General features: G+C 38.0%; 1 protein-coding gene across 1 annotated transcript in view; it reads right to left on the bottom strand.

Annotated features, from left to right (window-relative positions):
- The window catches only part of DNAH6 (dynein axonemal heavy chain 6), a 236,551-nt gene that overhangs the window by 147,997 nt on the left and 70,636 nt on the right, over positions 1-17,918 (bottom strand). Inside the window, exons 19-24 of the mRNA XM_041756154.1 lie at positions 13,122-13,334; positions 12,137-12,229; positions 9,939-10,058; positions 7,426-7,606; positions 5,538-5,634; positions 2,438-2,657 (exon numbers count right to left, since the gene is read on the bottom strand). Of these exons, the coding sequence (XP_041612088.1) occupies positions 2,438-2,657; positions 5,538-5,634; positions 7,426-7,606; positions 9,939-10,058; positions 12,137-12,229; positions 13,122-13,334 (924 nt within the window). The remainder of the gene's footprint in view (positions 1-2,437; positions 2,658-5,537; positions 5,635-7,425; positions 7,607-9,938; positions 10,059-12,136; positions 12,230-13,121; positions 13,335-17,918) is intronic.

Here is a 17,918-nt window from a genome sequence, read left to right as displayed (position 1 = left end):
ATGTTTTCCCTGGATACTAGCCATGGTCCTCCCTTTTCTCTGCTTCTGCACTAGTGATGGGTGAATTCCTTTGCAAAAGGGCCAATTCAGGACAAGTAAAATGTTTACAGGTTTCTACCACTCCCATGAACACATCTCTTGCTCTAACTGGACTGAAATCCTTGGCATTTCCCCACACGTTTCCTCTGTATGGAATGTTCTCCCTCCTATGTCTATGTTCCACCTTCTTTGGCTGCCTGTGTGTGTGTGTGTGTGTGTGTGTGTGTGTGTGAGAGAGAGAGAGAGAGAGAGAGAGAGAGAGAGAGAAAGAGAGAAAGAGAGAGAGAGAGAGAGAGAGAGAGAAGTGTACAGGGAGGAGAAGGGGGGGGTAGAGAGAGAGAGAGAGAGAGTGGGAGAGAGATTCTTCTCTGTGAAGTCCTGTGGGTCTCCATAGGAGAATGCATTCACTTGCTTGGTGTTTACTATATACTAGGCATTGTGCAGTGTCCTGGAGACACCACTGCCAGCAGTGACAACTACCACTTTCATAGCACCCACTGGATACAGTTCTAAGTAATCTACATAATGTACTACTTGAAAATCCTCAGTATCTCATTAATCAGGCACTATTACTATTCTTCATTTTATAGATGAGGTTAAAAGATAGGACTTGAATCCAGGTGGCTCGACAGTAGAACTGGCACTCTTAACCAGTTCACTCTTCTGCCTCTTGCGGAGAGTTGAGTAAGGCATTAATGTAAGGCATTAAGGCCTCCAGTTATCTCTACTCTGTTCCCAAGAATAAAGCATATACTTCTGTCATTGCATTTACTATGGTACTTCTTTTTTTTTTTTTTAAAGATTTTATTTATTTATTCATGACAGACAGAGAGAGAGAGAGGCAGAGACACAGGCAGAGAGAGAATTAGGCTCCATGCTCCATGCAGGGAGCTTGACATGGGACTCAGTCCCAGGTCTCCAGGATCACACCCCCGCTGAAGGTGGCGCTAAACCGCTGTGCCACTGGGGCTGCCCAACTGTGGTACTTCTTCTTCTTCTTCTTTTTTTTTGAATGTTAAAGTGTGTTTCTTTTTATTTTTTTAATTTCTTTTTATTTTTTATTTTTTATTGGAGTTCAATTTGCCAACATATAGCATAACACCCAGTGCTCATCCCATCAAGTGCCCCCTTAGTGCCTGTCACCCAGTGACCCCAACCCCCCGCCCACCTCCCCTTCCACTACCCGGTTCATTTCCTAGAGTTAGGAGTCTCTCATGTGTTGTCCTCCTCTCTGATGTTTCCCACTCATCTTCTCTCCTTTCCCCTTTATTCCCTTTCACTATTTTTTTTTCTTTGTGAAATTTTATTTTATTTATTTTTTTAAATAATAAATTTATTTTTTATTGGTGTTCAATTTGTCAACATACAGAATAACACCCAGTGCTCATCCCATCAAGTGCCCCCTCAGTGCCCGTCACCCATTCACCCCCCCCCCCCCCCCCCCGCCCTCCTTCCTTTCCACCACCCCTAGTTCGTTTCCCAGAGTTAGGAGTCTTTATGTTCTGTCTCCCTTTCTGATATTTCCTACCCATTTATTCTCCCTTCCCTTCTATTCCCTTTCACTATTTTTTATATTCCCCAAATGAATGACACCATATAATATTTGTCCTTTTCCGATTGACTTATTTCACTGCGCAGTTCCATCTGCGTTGAAGCAAATGGTGGGTATTTGTTGTTTCTAATGGCTGAGTAATATTCCACTGTATACATATGCCATATCTTCTTTATCCATTCATCTTTTAATGGACACCAAAGCTCCTTCCACAGTTTGGCTATTGTGGACATTGCTGCTATAAACATTGGGGTGCAGGTGTTCAGGCATTTTACTGCATCTGTATCTTTGGGGTAAATCCCAGCAGTGCAATTGCTGGGTCGTAGGGCAGGTCTATTTTTAACTCTTTGAGGAACCTCCACACAGTTTTCCAGAGTGGCTGCACCAGTTCACATCCTCAACTGTATTTCTTTCTTTCTTTCTTTCTTTCTTTCTTTCTTTCTTTCTTTCTTTCTTTTTTATTTATTTATTTTAGACACACACACACAGAGAGGCAGAGACACAGGCAGAGGGAGAAGCAGGCCCCATGCCAGGAGCCCAACATGGGACTCGATCCTGGGACTCCAGGATTGCACCCTGGGCCAAAGGCAGGCGCCAAACCGCTGAGCCACCCAGGGATCCCCCCAACCGTGGTACTTCTTAAACATTTGTTTGACCATATCTCCACTAGACCTCTTTGTGGCCAAGAATTTCATCTTGGTTATCTCTGAAACTGCTGAGCCCACAGAGTGCGATGCCGTAGCCCTTGATGAATGCTTTAGAGTGACAAAGAGGAAACTTCTACCCTTAACCCTAGAATGGCAACAAAGCTTCCCTGTAAAGAATTATAAACAAAAAGCACCTCACCCGTTCTCCTTCTGGTGATAGCATCGCTAAAATATCATTAGTGTAAACCTTTTCTGGCTCTCCTTCCACACCAGGAATTTTTCCTTCAGTAGGAGGCATGAGAGCAAATTCAAGCTTTGAAATGGAGTCAAAGCATTTCCGTAAGTGTGGCTGCACAGCTTGGGGATTTCGTGTTTGGGCCAGAATCTCCAGAAGTTCATCATTTGACAAGAAGTAAAATCTGGATTAAAGAAAATACTTAAAATGTAACTTGAAAGTAAAGGAAAGCCTTATGTAGACATGAAAGATATATCTCTTTCTCAGTCACTGATTTCTTGAACCTCCAACCTACTGGTCCTGGATTTCTGGGGAGACCACATGTCTCTAAATACAATTGCTATAGAGACTAGTGTGGATGCATCTCAGACATCTAGAATTAGAATTAGAATTAGATAGAATTTTTTTCAAAAAATTATAGAAAATGCTAGCTCTTGCCATGACACTGATTTGTTCTAGAGTGAAGATATGTTAGTTTTCCCTAGAATCTAGCCTTAACACCTTACACCTACCTGCTTTCAACACCTAATGTGTTGGGTAGATGGATAGGTGGTTAGAGGAGCTTTATTTGGGTCTGTGAATATCCACACGTGGGCCATGCTGGTGTAATCTGCATGGGATTTTCTGTGATCTTGCCCACCAGGGCCATTTGGAGACATGAAGACACTGTAGGAAAAGAATTGGGGAAGGGGCCTGTGTGGGTGCTGAGGGATGAGGGAGAGGGATAAGGGCCTGGCCAGAGAAGACACTTCACTTCTGGATCTTCACTATGAGAGATCCCTAGGTTTTGGAGGGAATGAATGGTAAAGAGCCCATGACAGTCCCCATGTCGAAGAGACGGGGCCAGATATGCACCAGCCCAGTCAGGCTGCTCTGCTGCCTTGCCTCTCTTCTCCTTGCCCCAAACCTAGAGTCTCAGAAACCTAATAGGAGAGGGGAAGGTTGGTTTACCATATACCCTCATCAACACTAAAGCCTTTAGACCTGCAACAGACCTGGGCAGGGAAAGAGGAAGCTTTCACTTTAAAAGAAGTTTAGAGTTTGATTATTAAAGATCATTTATAGGGTTGAGGTGACAAGATGTGTTTGTTTTTATTATTTGAGAATGACCAGAAAATTCAGAGGTCTGCTCAAAATTTTGTCCAGCGGCAGGAAGAAACCAGCTCCCAGCAGGGAATGCAAAGACAGTTATTAGTTAGAAATAAAGATGCTACTGGTTGGACTCTTATAAGTCCTGCTTCTTTACCATCCAGTAATAATTAATTTGTGCCCATGCTTCTTTTTAAACTAAAGAAACAGATAACTATGAAGATTGGACCATGAGCCCTGTGAAATCTGGAACAGTACTGTATTCATCTTGTATCCCCAGAAGCTAACTTGGTCTGCAGCTCACCGTATGTCTTCATTAAGGTCTGCAGGGTGAAACCAATACCACATAGAGCCTCCTGACATAATACACGTAGCAGACCCAGTTTATGTAGTTCTAAGCAAAAGAACAAATAAAAGCTGAAGCTTTTTGCTTTTAATATCATAGGTAAACTGTTTCCAGTTTTCTTACCAGTACTCCAAGAGATGTGCTCAAGAATGTCTAAAGCAGCACAAAGCCAAAACCTAGATTTATTTATTTATTTATTTATTTATTTATGAGAGACATACAGAGAGAGGCAGAGACATACTCAGAAGGAGAAGCAGGCTCCATGCAGGAAGCCCAATGTGAACCCAATCCCAGGACCTGGGATCATGACCTGAGCCAAAGGCAGATGCTCAACAACTGAGCCACCCAGGCTTCCCAACACTGATATATTAATTAATAGAAAGAGAATGGGGGGAGGGGCGAAGGAAGAGGAAGAGAGAATCTCCATCAGGTGCCCGGCTGAGTGTGAACCCTGAGATCATGACCTGAGCCTAAACCAAGAGTTGGACACTTAACTGACTGAGCCATCCAGGCCCCCTGAATTTCATTTTATATTCTTTGAGATAATGTTTATAAATCTTCCAAAAGACACAAAGAAATCAAAAGTAGTATATAGATTTTCTCCGGCTTTGGGAGACTCAAATTGGGAACCACTGATTTAAGAGTAAAACAGACAAAAGGCACATTCCAAACCTCAGATTCTTCTACCTTTCTCCATGTCACCTGAATGATGTTTTAGTGTAAGATTTGTGTGTATTCTTTAAAGCCTGACCACTTTTGTGAAAACTCAACCAAATCTTCCGGGTCTTGGATTTCTCATGTACACACATACCCTGTCCTGGTACCCAGCAATAACCTCTCTTGACCAAGTAACCCAGATATGGACCTAACCCTGGCTGCCACAGTGTTTTTCCTAGGACAGACCTTAATTAATGGCCACTCCTTAACAACAAACAGGAAAATACCAGGAAAGATGATCCATTTTGCCAATATCGTCTGTGTTATAGTACAATGTGCCCTAATGACTGAAGTTGGGATCATTGGCTAACATCAAGTAGTTTATTCTGGTGTTATATAATTATATTATAATGGTCTATTTACCTGACTATCCACCTGTTAACCATGAGCCCCGTTAGGGCAGGGATCCAGTCTTGTTCTTTGTATCTTTAGCTCTGAGCATAACATTTAGTATGTTTTTGGAATAAAGAGATGAGTAAAAAATTTCATTTGGAGTTTGTGAAATGATCTCTTAGACAACTTCTCCAGTGACACTCTTAGATCATTGATTAAACCAAAGAAACCTGCTCAGGCAACACAAGGTTCTCTGACTTTTCACATCGGTGTAAACATGTACAGAGGCAAGGACACGTGTGCACACCCAAAAATGAAACAATGCTGAAACCAAGAATCCCTCAGCACCTTGGGTACTTAACCACTTAATTCTTTACCAAATACTCTACCTTAATCCCTGAGACTTACACTCTCCAGTCAAGATATAAGGTGGATTGGTCAGCCAATTATGATATCTTTCTTGTTTCTTGCTCTGGTTCCCTGATATTTTGAGGTTATAGTTTGTTTTTAAGTATATCCTTTTAAATTAATGGATAGTCTTCACTACAGAAAATATCATAGGTTGCTTTATAAACTTACCTTGGAAAGATAACTCTTTTTGATTCTAAATATGCCTCTAGACACTTTTGAATTTGGTCAAGTAATGCATTATTATTTTGAAAAGTTTCCAGAAGTCCTGTTTGTTGGGGGGGAGAAAAGATACTGGTTATATTGTGTTAAAATAAATAGGAGATACAATTTTAAGTGGAAGTAAAATATGACATTAGTATTCTTCAAAGCTTTGGCTTTATTTGAGAAGAAATCTAAATTGGGGGAAGTTGGCTAACAATATTAACTATTACTTTTAATAACATGATCTAATATTAATTTCAGTATTTACCACAGACAGACAAGTATTCAACCTGAAACATTTTTTTATTTTTTACCTGACACCCCCCACTTTTAAGGGGCTGGGAATGCATGAACCAAAGCCAAACCCAAGCACAAACCGTTCTGTGTGCTAAGTACAATGTCATCTCGGGTCTTCACCTTTGTTCTTCTGCCTTTCATACCCTCCCTCAGATTTGCACACGTGTCTCATTCCCTCTTTCCTAATACTTTCTGCTCAAAAGCCACTCTGTCAAAACAGCCCTCCATCAAACACACACACACACACACACACACACACACACACACCAGCCCCCAGCTGTTCTGTAGCCCCTTATGCTATTTTCCTTCATAGCTTCATCATCATCTGAAATGACATATATAGATCCGCACTTCTTTCTCTGAAATCTCTATGGCCAGATATATTTAAGAATCATATATATTTTTTAAATTTCAAAAGCTTTTACATAACAAGTCCAGTGGAGACTGCAGCAGTACTCTGTAATCATACATGTTAATATTTTTGCAGCAAAAGGTTTGAATATGCATGTGGTAGGCAGAATAAAGTACTCTCAGGGATGTCTGTGTCCTGTTCCCCAGAACCTGAGAATATGTTAGTTTATATAGAAAAAGGAAGTTGGGAGATATGACCAATGATCATGGGATGGGGAGGCTATCTTGGATTATCTAGTGTGACCAATGTAATCACAGGGGTTCTTCTAGGAGGGAGGCAAGAGGGTCAGAGACAGAGCAGGAGATGTTAGGACAGAAGCAGAGGCTGAAGTGATTCAGTTGCTGGCTGGAAGATGGCTAGGAGTCAAGGAAAGTGGGTGACCTTCCGAGGCCCAAAGTTTAAAAGTTTTCAATTCTGTTCACACCATATAGTTTTTCCTTTCTGTTTCTGTTTTTACGTAAGACTCTTTGGGCAAAGAGCATAGCCCATCAGGCTGCTTCTGCTTGACAGGGAAGCTATCTGGAGGTATTCACCAGGAAAGGTCATATGTTGCAGAACAACAAGCAAGCTTGCTGAGGCTTTGATAAAGTTCAATAACCATGTATATGTATGCACCAAAGCATTGATTCCATATCCCTAGAAACAGAACTTATTAAAACACATTTCAACCTTGAGATTAGAATCATAATTTGTGGTAATATTTTTAAATGTTTTTCATGAATTAATGAAAGATAAAATGTGAACATTTTTATGGTTACAAGTCTGTGAGAGCTTTAGCAGACTAGGTCACCTGGATGTGAATATATGTCTTGTAGTCAAATTGTGTCATGCAAGCATCACTGATTCTCTGTGGCAGGAACTGAATTATAAAAGCAGCAAAAAGAATCAGATTCTTGGGTGCCAAAACTATGAACTCAGCTGACAGGTAATAATAACAATGATAATAATTAACAACAACCTCAACAACAGTGTTCAATTCACATTGCTCAGGAAGAGTGTCAGATATGCTACAAATATTCCTGGTCATCAATGATGACAAGAATCAAGGATTGAGTGTACCACATATTGTCAGGATCTTACAGGTGCTAATCATTTTAGATGGTTGTAAAGTCTTTTGGTTTGTTTTTTTTAATTTTTGTTTTATACCTGGTTGAGTAGCTGCTCGAAGAGCATTAGGCAACCGGTTCACCTTCCTCATGATTTCTTTCCATGACTTATCCACTTGAAGGAACATCTTAGCTTCGGCAGGCAATTGCCTCTGAATATCTGGAGCATTAAAAATACTTTCTAGGTATAGCCAATTTCTTTGGCAGTTCAGCCACTCTTCCTAGGAGAAAAATAGAGGCATTACCAAATTTTTAATCCTGAACTGAAAACATAGTCACATTAAAAATAATTACATGGGGACTCACTATATCTTTTTCATTTTGGGGACTTCTCACAGGTTCTTTGAGATGAAACCTCCTTAAAAGGTCCAAGACTCCCTGCAGCCTAATTTCAACCCATGTTATACTAGGCAGAATTATAAGGAGTCTACCATCCCCCCTCCATTATATCTATATTCTTCTCTCTCTCTTTTTAGAAAAGAAATATGATTCATTTTCTTCAATCAGAGAAGTAAAATTTGCTTGTGACAGAACATGCAGTAGGTACAGAGGCCTGGAGGAAGAAGAAAATCAGCCACTGCCTCTCCCCTTAGAGATAGTCACTATTATCGAAGAAACCAGAAATGCACTGTCAGAATGGTAATTCTCATTGTCTTCTCTACCTCCTGCCATTGCATGTGTAGGCCCAACATCTGTGAAAATTTTTCTTTTCTCATTCTGGATTTAGGGGTTATGCCTGAGAACTGATGTCACAACCACTCCAGACAGTTAATTCTTTGGAAAGTCCTATTTGGCACTTTTTAAAAGAACCCTCTATGAAAACATTACTTTGCTCTGTAGTCCCTCTCTTCATCTGTAGTCCCTCCACTCATCAGTAGAGGAGGCTGGACAGGGTCAGATTATAAAATGTTCATCAAAGAGGGTGGATTCCTGAAAATGATCTCTATGACACAAGGTTGGCACAAATTATCTTTTCCTACTTAGTGCCTTTATTATTTCCTAGATAGCCTTTCATATTAGAATATTTAGAAATCTAAACATAATTAAATCAAGCTAAAAATCTGACGTCTAAGAAAGAGATAGGCTGGGAACAAAGTAAAGTCAGTGTAAGTGGGTTCTTTGTTCTACTATGGGATAGTCTGAGGTAGAATAAAATAAAAAGGAAAGGTGTACCACAAGGAAGGGCACCAAGCAGACTTCAAGCAACATTGCATGTTTTTCCAATAAATATGAGATTGTTGTGGCACTGTGAGAGGTGGTCTAAAAGCTTGAATGATTGAGGCTTAGAAGCCAGAGTGTTCCCTACCTGAGCTTAATGTTGTGCCAGCAAGGTTAAAGCCAGTTAATAAGTTACCAAAGCTTCATTTTGGGATGGAAATTGGCTGAGGAGGGAAAGTCACTGGATTGTATGTTATTACAGATACTAATTACAGATACTAATTCTTACAGATACTAATTACAGATACTAATTCTGTTATTACAGATACTAATTCTTCTCATTGACAAGAAGACTCTTTCTTTTCCAGTTATGAAGATATAACATCAACTGACTGAGGTACTTAGGGAGAGGAAGAAAATGGTACAGGGGGAATGAGAGTAGGGAAAGGCAAGGGCTCATGTTCTAAGGAGGAAAAACTCTTGGAGCCTCTCTGTTTTTTTTAACTGAATGGTTTCAGACATTGGTGACAGGGTTCAGTCACTGACAGCACAAGTTCATTGACTCATTTCAAGAGCTGAATGATTTCAAAAGCTCTGGTCTCAGGAGAAGATTAAACTTTCATAATGGGATAGTGGTCACTTTTAAAACACAGAACAAAAAATTTTTTTATCTTAATAATTAATTAATACTCAAAATGCTATCTTGAATCATGATACCTATCAGTGCTTCACTTCATCTAGATCTACTTCTAGAACTCCATTATAAAATCTTTTCAGGCATGTGTTAGGTTTCTGTGAAAATTTTGTTTAAATGTAAACTTCATCCCATGCTGATGAGTTTTGTCTTGATAAAACTATAGATTTATAAATAAACAAAGAAATGTGGGCAACATATAGGACCTGAAGATGACCTCCAGCTGACAGCCAGCAAGAAACTGAAGCCCTTAGTCCCAAAATTGTGAGGAAATAATTTTTGCCAACAACCTGAGTGAGCTTGAAAGTGGATCCTCCTTGAGTTGAACCTCTGATGAGAACCAAGCCCTGCCCCACATCTTGATTGAACTTTTGTGAGACCCTAACTAGGAGACTCAGTTAAGCCACATATGAACTCCTGACCCACAGAAACTGAGGAATAAAAAATATAGACTGTTCATTTCACCAAATTTGTGGTATTTTGTTTCACGGCAATAATATCTAATACAAGAGAGATAGCAAAATCATATAAAGAAGAGTGCTATATATTTGCATTTTTCTTACATTCCGAATATAACAAAATGTCAACAATTAAATCTTATCTCTAAACTACATCATACTTTAGTGATTAAAGAAATGATTTCTAAGGTACCATGGCTCTCCAATTCTCTGAGTGCATGAATTGAAATCGTCTTCACTCACCAGTGTCTGATTAAATAAAGCAAGTTGTTTCTGCCAGTCATCCACTCGAGTTTTCAATGGACCAACATAACGTGATGAGGCAATGGTTGCAATGTTGATGGTGCTGTCATCAAGAAGGACCTTTAAAAAAGAAAACATGCAGCATCATGTGTTTGTGTTCTCAAAGATAATTACAGATGTTTAATTCCAAGAATCCACTGAAAAGCCAACTTTTTGAATAAATAGCTTAGTTCCACCTACTGCTTCCTACCTACCTACTTCCCTTTCTCATCCACTTCATGATGGCTCACAACCCACTGTGATGTTCTTTCAAATGTCAACAAAGAGACTTTTGATTGCCAAATCTTGGCTGTTTCTGTACTATTAATGGCACATGATTTTTGTTTGGTTCAATATTCTCCTCCTCTCTCCTCCTACTTTTAGGTATCTGGTACTTCTTTATACCATTTGGTCATGTAGGCCTTTATTTCTCAAAGTACTCAAAACTTGCAAAATTAGGTATCTTCTCTATCCAATGAAACATCATTTTATCTCAATTATCTTGAAGGCTGAAATTGAACTCATTCATATCAAGCTCAGAACAATTAAAAACCATTTTCCCTCTACCTTCTTCCTTTACTTTTTCTCTAACACTGCAGCTACCCTCACAGACATATGCATTCTAAAAAATGTGTATGTCAATCTAAAGGATTTTAATCACTCTATTTAAATTATAAATTTCTTGAGAGCGAAGCCCCATGACCTAGCATCACTTGGCCTCACACTGCCTGATTTCCATTGTGGGTTTGCTCTCCCATCTACTGCCCAGCATGACATCTGGTCTTGCTCTTCCATGCTACACCTGGCAAAGCCATGTCATCTCTACTTCTGGTGTGGGTACATTCAAATGGGCCAGGACTTTACTTTTTAAATTAGGCCAGAAGACACAGATCTTTTTGGTAAACAAATGGGTCTTTAAATTTTAAATCACTAAGAATATTGCAAATACATAGGTTAGATTTCTTTCTTTTCTTTCTTTCTTTTCTTTTCTTTCATTTCTCTTTCTTTCTTTTCTTTCTTTCTTTCTTTCTTTCTTTCTTTCTTTCTTTCTTTCTTTCTTTCTTTCAGATTTTATTTATTAGAGAGAGAGCATGAGCAGGGAGGAAGAGCAGAGGGAGAGGGAGAAGTAGGCTCCCTCTGCGTAGGGAGCCCCATGTAGGGATCAATTCCAAGACCTCAGTATCATGACCTTTGGTTCACCAAAGGCAGATGCTTAACCAACTGAGCCACCCAGGCACCCCAGATTTATTTTCTTTTGTTGTTCTTAGAGCATGGCCATCTACTCCTAATCTTAAAAAATTCAAGTGAACTTAGTTTTTTAGTGTGCTATCAATCTGAAATGCTTGCTCGTGTTTCTCTGCCTCATTTAAATGGTTTGAAATGCTCTTCATTCTCATCTATATATGTCAAATCTCATTTACTCTTTAAGGTCCAGCATGTCTTTGCTGGTCTAGCAAGGATTCTGTGATCACTTCAGCCATAAATTATCTCTTGTTTTTCAAAATTCTTTTTAGATTTATTTACTTATTTATGATAGACATAGAGAGAGAGAGAGGCAGAGACACAGGCAGAGGGAGAAGCAGGCTCCATGCCGAGAGCCCGATGCGGGACTCGATCCTGGTACTCCAGGATTGCACCCTGGGCCAAAGGCAGGTGCTAAACCGCTGAGCCACCCAGGGATCCCCTCTTGTTTTTCAAAATTCTTCAACTGTTAGCTATAGGAATATAATATTAATATATATATTTATATATATATAGCTTTGCTAAATACTTTATGTATTAGCATCCCTGTCAATTATTCATATTCATATTTTACCTTTCTAATTAGATTCTTTCTTATTTACTAACTCTTATATTTCATTCCTTCACCATAATTTCCCATAGGAGATTCAGGAGTAGGTCTGACCAATATTTCCCATGGGTTTTCTTTTCTTTTCATTTTTTAAAAAAGATTTTATTTATTTATTCATGAGAGACAGAGAGAGAGAGAGAGAGAGGCAGAGACACAGGCAGAGGGAGAAGCAGGCTCCAAGCAGGGAGCCCGATGTGGGACTCAATCCCAGGATTCCAGGATCCCACTCTGGGCCATAGGCAGGTCCTAAACTGCTGAGCCACCCAGGGATCCCCTCCCATGGGTTTTCAATAACCCAGTAACCTACCTGTATGTCATCAGTGCCGCCCAGGATAAACACATCTTTGGAGTCACGATGAGGGAGAATGACGAATTCAGTTGTTTTCCAAGAATCTTCCACCTTAGAAATAATTCAAGTTTTAGAATACCTAAATTCATTTGTGTTTACTCAACAAATGCATATAGAATAAAATAAGTGAAAACTACATAATTATCCCATTCTCCTCTTTCCTGCCTTTAAAATTCTTAAAATTATCTTCTTGATTAAATGATACAGATATGCTAAATTTTATTGATGAGCATTCATACATATGAATAATTTGATATGTTAATGTGGATCCCTTACCACTTTATGTTTTAAAAATAAGGAAAATATTTCTTTTTACACAAGTGATTTGTAGCTATGTGTGTATTTTTAAGGTAAGGAGGTAAGTAGCTTAAGTAGGGAAGTTTCTTTAATGTCTTTTTTAAAAGATTTTATTTATTTATTCATGAGAGACAGAGAGAGAGAGAGAGAGAGAGAGAGGCAGAGTCACAGGCAGAGGGAGAAGCAGGCTCCTTGCAGGGAGCCTGACGTGGGACTTGATCCCTGGTCTCCAGGATCACACCTTGGGCTGAAGGCGGCACTAAACTGCTGAGCCACCTGGGCTACCCATCTTTAATGTCTTGTAACATTTCACACTGTTAGTTCTATCTGGTAGTTTGAAAGATGGTGTATTTTGGTATAAAAGATTTTCCTTAGAATGTGGTTTTTTATAGAACTATGCAAATTTCAAACTTTGTTGTCATCAAAGTGGGCTGTAAGCTAAGTAGAAAGAAGATAATGATAAAACTGCTACTGATAATAATAATGATAATAAATGAAAGGAAACAACAGAAGGATGACTGATAACAAGAGGGTGAGAGCTGCAATGCTGAAAACCCATCTAGATGAATCAAAAGTTGGTGATCTTCACACTGAATATGAAAACCTTTACATTCCCTGATCTTCAGAACACATTTTTCAGGTTTACCTTTTTAAGAATTGTTTCCAAGGCAGCTTCTCCAGAAGCTTGTCCAGAAATGTCCTGGATTTCTTGACCAAAGTCAAAAACATGCAACTCGGAGAGCTTCTCCAAGGTTAATGGAATTTCAAGGTCCACTAAGGAGGCATCAACTGTTTGTTCAATAGCTGCCCAATGTCTTGGCTTCAAAGTTGGGTTCCTCAAGTCAATGATAACTGGAAGCTGGAAAGCAAACATTCTTAAAGACACCATGCTTTTTATCTTTTTTTTTGACCATAGATATACAAGTTTATTTCTTTTTAAATATTTGTTTATTTATTTTATTTAACATATAGTGTATTATTAGTTTCAGGGGTAGAATTTAGTGATTCATCAGTTGCATATAACACTCAGTGCCTATAATATCAAGTGCCCTCCTTAATGTTCATCACCCAGTAACCCCCTCCCCCTCCCCACCTCTCCTATCTTAAAAACATAGCTCAAGATTTCTGTTTCAATTTAGGAATGTAGAGAACTGGAAAGAACACCACTTGTACTTTTACAAAAAAAGAGTACTCTGTCCATCAAAAAAATTGAGGTTGCAGGGCAACCAACTAACTCAAAATTTGGGGAAAGACTGGTATCTGAATTTCTCCAAAGTAAAAAAAAATAGGACTTGAGAATTTGCTTACCTAGGACAGATGCTTTGGGTTACTATTTAAGCTAGTAGGAAAATTCAGCTAAATTTTAAAAATAAATTGCTAAGGAGTGAGCATAGGGTAGCATGAGAGTGTGAAGTCCCTGGGGCTACAAATATAGAGGTGTTCACAGGGAAGACTGGGGAGTATCCTAAGAAAGTGAACCTTACGAGCTGGCTTGGAGAGGGACATAGCAGTCAGGATTGTAAAACTAATCAGCCCATTTTTCCTAGTTTCCCTAGAGAACAAAAGACTTAATGTCACGGAAATGAACAACAAATACTGTCATTTCAAGGCATTGTGATAGATAACCCATTGTAGATTTCTGTATATACTGGGAGAAATAGGCTGGGAAAATAAAAGTTCTACTTGTGGGAGAGGGAAAGAAAAACATCTAAGCTCATTACTACTACTAGAGGAGGGGCAGGAACACCTGTGAAGGTAAGCAATCTGAGAACAAGGAACATAGTGCCTTGCTAAGATAGAGGCTTAGTCAGAACACAAGAGAATGACCCTCATTTCTCTCATCGGGCTAACAAATATTGAATAAAAATAACAGTGGAATATAGACTGATTAGTTGCAGAGACAGATTCTCTCCAGGGACAATACAAACGGAGGACCCAAGGCCAGAGAGAAACAAAAATTGAAAAAAAATCTTTGGCAAATGAGCCCAAACCATAAACACAAGGTATCAAAAGAATAATTATTTGAAGGCTGTAGTATACTGAAGGTAACCATAGCAACATTAAACCTCAAATGTAGCCCAATTCCTTACTAGATTTAACATAACATGCCACGCCAAAAAACAAGTAGGAGGAAAGGTATGTTCATCTCCAGGCATAAAAATTATTTACTTCAGTATCTATTGTACTACATCAAGATGTCTGGCTTTCAATAAAAATTTAAGAACTGTATAAAAAATTAAGATAAACATACATTAATGAGACAAGAAAAGTAGAACCAGACTAAGATATGATACACAATATTGAAATTAACAGGGAATTCAAAGTGATTGTAACTAATATGTTAGTAGCTCTAATTGAAAATGTAGACAACATACAAGATCAGATGAGAAATGTCAATAGAATAATGATGGAAACTATAATTAAAAATTAAATAAATGTTAGAGTGGAAAGAGACAGCAAGAGAGATAATGCTTTTGATGACCTTGACACAGCCAAGGAATCTGTGAACTGGAAGATAAGGAAGTAGAAATTCCCTACACTGACACACAAGAAAAAATAGTAGAAAAAAAAAAACCCAAAACAACCAAAAACCAAAATCCAAAACCACGGACAGAGCACCCAAAAGCTATAGGACAATATCAAATGGTCTAAAATATGCAATACAGGGGATCCCTGGGTGGCTCAGCAGTTTCGAGCCTGCCTTTGGCCCAGGGCGCGATCCTGGAGTCCCGGGATCCAGTCCCGCATGGCGCTCCTGGCATGGAGCCTGCTTCTCCCTCTGCCTGTGTCTCTACCTCTCTCTCTCTCTCTATGTCTGTCATAAATAAGTAAATAAATCTTAAAATAAAATATGCAATACAAATCTCAAAGAGAAAAAAAAATGGCTACATTTCCCCCCCAAATTAGACAGACACCAAACCACAAATCCAAGAAACTCAGAGAACACTAAGCAGGATAAATACAATCTGTAAACAACAACAACAACAACACCACACCTGGGCATATCACATTATAAACTGACAAAAATGAAGAAAAAGAGATAATCTTGAAGGCAGCCCCCCAAAATACACATTATCTACAGAAGAACAGGGACAAGAACTACAGCAGGAAGAAATCATGCAAGCAAGAAAGCAATACAAGGATACTTTTAAATTGCTAAAAGAAAAAACAAAACGGGATGACTTCGGATGAGAAGTTTAAATTATCATTTAAATTATCATTCAAGGGGCGCCTGTATGGCTGAGTTGGTTAAGCATCTGCCTTTGGCTCAAGTCATGATCTGTTTCTCCTTCTCCTTCTGCCCCTCCCCCTGCTTGTGCTCTCTCTCATTCACTTGCACTCTCTCTCTCAAATAAATAAAAAATTTTAAAAACAATAATCATTCAAAATAAAGGACAAAAACTTTCTCAAAACAAAAACTTAGGGAATTCATTATTAGCATACCTACTCAATAAGAGATATTAAAGACAGTTCTTTAGGCAATGAGTCAGAATCTTACATCCATATAAAGAAATAAAGAACACTGGAAAGAAATAAAGAACACTGGAAATGGAATAAAGCAAGATAAATTTCATTTTGTTTCCTATTTTGATTGTCCTGAAAGATGATTATATAAGATAAAAATAGTAGTAATATATTATGCATATAATATTTGTAAAGGTAAAATACAAAAAAACCCCAAATGATAAGGTATATCAAAGGGACACAGAAATCATCTGAGAGAGCTTTCAATGACCAAAGTTGTAATGATTTAGCAATAAATTGCAAACAATAAATAAAGTTGCACTATCATCCAAATTATAAAATAAATATCCATGAGTTCATATTGACATAAATAAACAACTGAATGGATGGATGGATGAGTTAGAAAGACACATAAGCAAAAATAAATAAATAAATAAATAAATAAATAAAAAGAAATATAAGCAAACAGATAAATCTATACAGAAAGATACAGATTACCAACATCAACAATGAAAAAGGGGACATCACTTCTGAGCCCACATATTTTTTAAAAAATTTATTTATTTTAGAGAGAGAGAGAGAGAGAGAGTGAGAGAGTGTGAGTGGGGGGAGCGGCAGAAGGAGAGAATCTTCACGGACTCTCCACTCCGTGGAGTCCGTGGCTGGGCTCCATCCCATGACCCATGAGATCATGGCTTGAGCCAAGAAACCAAGTGTCAGAAGCTTAACTGACTGACCCAGGTGCCCCAAATCCTACATACTTTTAAAGGATAACAAAGAAATAATATGATCAACTCTGTGTCTATAAATTTAATAATTTGGATGAAATGGACCATTACCTTGAAAAATACACTATGAAACCCCTCAAGAAGAAATAGATTACCTGAACAATTCAATATGTACTAAAGAAATTTAATTTGTAGTCAAGAGCCTTCCAAAAACAACAACAACAACAACAACAAACTTCAAGCTGAAATGGCTTCACTGGTGAATTTTACTAAGCATTTAAAGAAGAAATATTAATTCTATACTATTTCCTTCAGAAAACAGAAGAGGAAGGAACCCTTCCCAACTCATTTTAATGTACAAAAAAGTCCATAAAATTAAAAACTGAATTTAGTAAGATCACAAGATATAAGATCAATATACAAAAATCAATAGTATTCAATGGGGTTCTGCTATATAGTAGCAATGAACAATTGGAATTTAGAATTAAAAAAATATTATTTAGGATAACATCAAAAGTAGTTATAAAACAAAATACATGCAGAATCTTGTATCAAGACTACAAAGCTTCAATGAAAAAATAAAAGAAGACTTAGTTAAATGAAGAGATAGGCTATGCTGGTGACAGATTGGAAAACTCAGTCTGGTGAAGTAGTCAGTTCTCTTCAAATTGATCTATATATTCAGCACAATCCTTCAAAAATTCCCGGCAATTTTTTATACATTTCAACAACCTAATTCTAAGATTTATATGGAAAGGTAAAGGTATTAGAATAGATAAAACAATTGTGAAAAAGAAGAATGAATTTGGAGGACTTAAACCTATTTGATTTCAAGACTTACTAGCTATAGGTATCAAGACAGTATAGTATTGGTGAAAGAATAGACTTACAGAACAACAAAACAGAATAGAGTCCAGAGATAGATTAAAAAATATAGTCCTCTGACTTTTGACAAAGGTGCAAGGGCAGCTCAATGGAGAAAGGATAGTCTTTTCCAATAATGGTGCTGTATTGAGTGATAAACATATGTAAAAAATGTACACCTTGATACATACCTCATATTTTATGCAAAATCACTAAAAATAAATCATAAACCTTAATGTAAAAAAAGGCAGAACTATAAAACTTCTAGAGAAAAATACAGGAGAAAATCTGTATGACCCTTAAGTTTGGCAAAACATTTTTAGATATATACAAAAAGATAATCCATAAAAGCAAAGAATATAAATTGGACTTTATTCAAATTAAAA

This window comes from Vulpes lagopus, chromosome 5 (genome assembly GCF_018345385.1).
Source record: "Vulpes lagopus strain Blue_001 chromosome 5, ASM1834538v1, whole genome shotgun sequence".
NCBI lineage: Eukaryota > Metazoa > Chordata > Mammalia > Carnivora > Canidae > Vulpes > Vulpes lagopus.
Note: the sequence above shows the minus strand (reverse complement) of the source record. Positions and strands in the feature narration are given on the sequence as shown.